The 5452-nt window shown below is 33.8% G+C and overlaps 1 protein-coding gene across 1 annotated transcript; it reads right to left on the minus strand.

Moving 5' to 3' along the window:
• Positions 1-385: 385 nt before the first annotated feature.
• Positions 386-2741, minus strand: LOC141712259 (amino acid permease 3-like). The gene is made up of 6 exons (XM_074515127.1): positions 2485-2741; positions 2132-2365; positions 1931-2024; positions 1596-1810; positions 1362-1501; positions 386-1259 (listed from the first exon to the last, which is right to left on the minus strand). The coding sequence occupies exons 1-6, from the start codon at positions 2588-2590 to the stop codon at positions 603-605; spliced, it is 1446 nt and encodes a 481-aa protein (XP_074371228.1). The 5' UTR covers positions 2591-2741; the 3' UTR covers positions 386-602.
• Positions 2742-5452: the final 2711 nt, after the last annotated feature.

Genomic DNA, 5452 nt, shown 5'->3' on the forward strand with positions numbered 1-5452 from the left:
ATGAGTAATTTTATAATTTGCGGTTCTTGATTAAAATTTTATAACTATAATATTAAAATATACTACATACTCAAGTAACTTAAGCATTTATTTTTCTCATAATATTTAATTTTATACCGATCAATATCGATCACACAAATATTAATAATGTTTGAGAAATTATATTCTTAATACCATATGTAATTGTATAGAATTATTAAGTTATAGATTTTTAGTTTATTTAAGCCTCCACATCTGAAATTTTTTTGTTCCCCCAAGGCCTAAGGGTGCTTTTTCAATGCCTGAATCTTCTTATCATGTTTCTCAGCTTTTCATCAATTTTTGGAAAGGAGTTCCCCATAAATTTAGCATTGAATTTTAACAACTTCACTGAAGTAAACTGAAAGTTACAAATTTGGATGGATATGTAATTATTACTGAAAATTTCCACATATGTTACATTTATAAAAGTAAAGGCTCTTCTGTCCTATATTCATTTCTTAGAATGGAAAGACACCGCATAGCGGATGAATTTACTCATTACTCTTGTTATGAACATGAATAAGAACTATATTGATTCTAAAGTTCGGTTCTTAGTTTCTTGGTTTCTTTTAACAGAACCGCTAATAACTGGTCTGGAATGGCCTATAGACCTTGAGATCAGTAACAACTCCGGCAAATGAACCAGCAGCTGCGCAGATAGAGATAATTAGGCAAGCTACACTCAAGATCTGTAGTGAAATCCATCTACTGCTCCACTTTGGTATCTTCTTCTGAACTATGTACATTTCAACTGGGAAATAAACTGTGAGTGGCCAGAACCCGAATGCACCAAGAATGCCAACAACGTCGTTAAAGAATGGCATAAGCATTGATATGATTGTGGTAAGGATCACGAACAATGTCCTCCAAACCAAGCGGAAAAGGTTGAGCTTGTAAGGCTTGAAACCCCCGGGCAATGGAATATCGAATTCTTTGTTGATAAAATCGCTGTTGGGGAATATTCTTGCAGCATGTTTTTCTACAAAAGCGAATAAGGGTTGGCAGTAAACTTGGTATGCACCAACAAGGTGGACTACTATGGCTATGTTGGCAATGTCAAGAAGCCAAAAGGGGTTGTAAAATCCGAATCCGGTTAGGAGGTTTCCTGGAGCTAGGTCTCCAAATGCCGCATAGCCAAAACATCCACAGAGCATGTAAAAAATAGTTGTCACTACAACACTCAGTAGTGTAGCTCTCTTCATGGTCTTGGATTCTGAAGGTGGAGATTTAAGTGTGTTCTGTATTTACAAAAAATACGTGTTAATAAAAGTAAGATCACTGAAGCGAATATCATGTGAATCCTTATAATATTATTTGATCGGAATATGAACATAAGTTACCTGAATTTCAATAAGAATCAGAGAGTATGAATAGGCAAAAGCTATTGCTCCAAGTGCTTGGAAGCTCCTCCATATCTTTTGAGTTTGAGTTACAGTACCAATGCTAATCCCGGTGAGGCTTCCCCTAAATTTACCAGTTTCTGATAATTCGAACAAATAGAAAACTAGTTAGAACTACAGCAATACTCTTCACATTTTTGCAAATTGAAGTTTTATGTTAAATTAGTGAAATACCTGCAACTTTGGAAATTCCGAGTGCAAGACCTATTGATGAGTATGTAAAGGACATTATAGCAGCAACAATTGAAAGCCAGGAAATTTGATCAAAATCCGGGATTTGTGAGAATAGTATTTCCATGGCACCGAATGCAATCATATAAGGAGTGCTAGAAATTTCGCAAGGATCCTTAGCATCACTATCATGGAAACAATTCGATCTTTTGACCGCTCTGTTTTTCGATAAACCAAATAATAGTTAGTCTAAAAATCAAAATTTGAAGAACTAAAAAAGCGGGAATTATTTTTAGTTCTCTTTTTGTTGGTTTTTTATAGTTAGAAACTATACTCACGTCATGCTAATAGATGCCGCAATTGTGTAACCAACAGCAACCCCGAAGAGATTCATATATTGAATAGCACCACAGATTTTAACCTGGAAGCCGCCTGCAAAGGGAAGGAGAAATAACATGCAAATTAGAGACTGCACCCCCCTCAGTAAAAAAAAATTTGAAGTTGAAGTTTACTGTCCCCACAGTAAACTAGAAACTTACCAAGATTGGCTTGCACCGCCTCCATGTAAGTGTAGTTTCTTTTCCCAGTAAGAGAATCACCAGAACGATAACAAGCGGCCAACAGACAAGAAGTGTAGTAAGTGACAAAAGAGAACAAGAACAGAACAGTTGGACCGGCTATCCAACCAAGTTGCGCAGTGGCCCATGCCAAAGACAAAACTCCAGAACCAATCACAGCTGTTATTATGTGTGCACTTGCTGTCCAAACAGTACCTAAACATAACACATTCAAGAAGATTACACTCACATTATCAGGCCAGTAACAAAACCACTAAATTTTTCAGTAACTAGCTCCTGCTTTACAATTTGAACAAACTTTTCGTAATTCATACCTGTTCTTTTAAGACGACCATCATCATCAAAACACTTGGAACTGCCCTGCGGGGCGGTCATAGAAACCTCCATGCTCAGATTATTCGACGCAGATTTTTCAGACATATTTCGAGAAATGGAAAAAATAATACGAGAAGCAGGGGACTAAGTATCTAGTCCTAACAGCTTCTGACTTGTAGATTGAATTCGAAATGGAGTTGAAGGAGATTGAATTCAAGTATGGGAGTCTGAGTGTTGGAGTGGGATGCTTTTCAAGAGAAATGCACAAGGGGGTATAAATAGGTGCTGCGAAGGTTGACTACAAGTAAAACTTTAGTCCACGTGCTTGAAAAATAATTAATGTATTGACGCGGTTGTCATGGATTGATTGCACATAGTGGACTTGTAACTGTTACTTTTTTGTAAAGGATCATCCTCTGTCCCCATATCTCATGTAGGTTTGATTTTCCGAAGATCTCTTATATATGCTGCACTTTATATTGATGACTACTTTCAAAAATATCAACTTTTCATGGTAAGTAGTATGATTTGTATGAAATCTGATACCTGCTCTTATTATAAGGCATTGGTGGTCATAGTCCAATTCCGAATCTATTGCATTCAAATCCTGTACACTTGCAACTTGCAAAGTAAAGTGTCTGCTGGGCCATGGACATTTATAGCATAATTTTCTTAAAATAAAATTTTATATTTTTTTCTTTAAAACTTTTAAAAATATTTACAAAATTTGGTTGATGTCTCCTCCCAAAATTTAATTTTTAAATTCGACCCTAATACTTACTACAAAAAATAGAGTAGAATCTCATCCTAAAATTTAGTTATTGAGAACTTATTTATTATTTTTTTGACGTAAGGTCTCACTAAAATTTTCAAGTAAACACTCAAATGATTTATAAAGGAAACATGTCTTCATATTCATATAATGTGTATTTTCCGGTAAGGTCACCTAAAATTCAAGTAATTGTACACATGTTTATTTACACTAAGATTTAAACATCTAATTGTTTTAGTAATAAAAGAAGAGGAATATTGGTTGAATTTGCGCTCAAAATTCATGTTTAAATTGATTAGCTAATTAGATTTCATGTTTACAGTATTGTTTAAGTTGAATCCTTTGTAATATGCGATGAGTATATAGAGAGATATAGCCTGGGGTAGCAAATGTTTAAATATTCACAAATATCAACACGAAAATAACACGTAGTGGCGGGGTGTGTGCCAAGTTGTCAACGAAATGTCGAGTAGAAAGTATGATAAGGAAATGTCCAAGGTAGGGACTTGTATGCTATGCTAACGCACTGAGTTACAAACTATATCAGTTAGTCTACCTTTCTCTGCATATTTACTACCATTGTTTCTTTATCTTTAACCCTCCTATCACTTTCTCCCTATATACCTCATTCTGCTACCCACATTTACAACTGTAAAGGATAAATATACTATTTTTACACTTCTTCGATTAACATTATGAGCGTCCCTCTAAATATCTACTTTTTAGGCAGCTATAATCTACAACATCACCTCCAAGGTGAACTGCATACACCAATAATTTATATTGCTGTAATTATTATTTGTTCTTGGATGGTAGAAGTTAATCAGTAATAACGCATATACCGTGGCCGATGTACAGTATGCACAAAAAGTCTGTCCGGCGGGATTTTAAAATTTTCTATTTTTTAAAATGGATCGAACCGGATTTTTCTAAAAATCGGGCTGGCCGGGCCGGGCTTCCTAAGAAATATAACGTCTGTTTTAGGCCCGCGGACCGGGCCGGATCTGACCAAACCGGGCTTTATCCGGGTTTTATTTATATTTTAAAAAAATATTTTAATATTTTATAACTCAAATTATGAGTAGTTTTAAATACCGGAGAAAATAATATCTTAATATATCTGATAGAGTAGTTTAGACACCGAAATAAATAATTATTTTTTAATATAATATATAAATAATCATATATACCTTAATTGCTTCTAATATTATAATATAATATTTTAAAAATCATAAAAGTATTGTATATTTTCAAATTTTATATAAAAAATTCGGTTTTTTAATCGGGATTTTGAAAAAGCCCGGGTTTTTATCCGGGCCAACCCGAACTTTTATCCGAATTTTTTTAGATCCGGACTTTTATCCGAGCATTTCGGGTTTCGGGCCGGGCCGGATTTTCGAGAAAAAAGAGGCCCATTTAAGTCCTGCGGACAGGGCCGGGCTTTTTTCTGAATCGGATTTTTCAGGACTTTTTTTTATCGAATCGGATAGGATTTCGGATTTCGGATTTCGGATTTTTTGAACATTCCTAGTCCTAGATGCTCCTGTGTCTAAGTGACACACCAATATTTTTGCAGAAATAACTTCTTTTTTTTATATTTTGCACTTTTATGTCTATGCAATCAAACTTTAATCGTCTTACTTCTCCGATTAACTTCTTAAATCTCCTTTTCCAAACTTCAATTTATCGTTAAATTATTATTTTTGTTATGTTAGTTACTAATTTAGGGTTTGATTATGCTAAATATGTATTAGGGGAGATACAATTTTTTTTAATATAAATGTATGAGAGTCATTTTTATAATTGTAAAATTTAATTTAAATTTTCAATATGACATTGAAATACACAATATCCTTTGCTAACTCTCTTAAGTATTACTTAAAAACATTTTTCCCGTAAATTTATAAGGATCATATTCCTGATAATCGTATATTTGTTAAGTTTTATCTAACATACTATTCCAGCGGAAAAGAGAAATGACCTTCCGCGGAAAATATCTGCGGAAGGCTAAATTTTTTTCTTAAATATGAACCTTGAAATAATAATCTAAGAGTTCTGAAGCAGTGTGTTATATAAACTTATATAACACACAATTTTTAGCAATTGACAGCCAATTTATAATACAGCATATGTTAAAGTTTGTATCCGTCACTCCATATATATATATATATATATGCATATATATGGACAAGTAG

The sequence above is a fragment of the Apium graveolens genome, chromosome 3 (assembly GCF_009905375.1).
Source record: "Apium graveolens cultivar Ventura chromosome 3, ASM990537v1, whole genome shotgun sequence".
NCBI lineage: Eukaryota > Viridiplantae > Streptophyta > Magnoliopsida > Apiales > Apiaceae > Apium > Apium graveolens.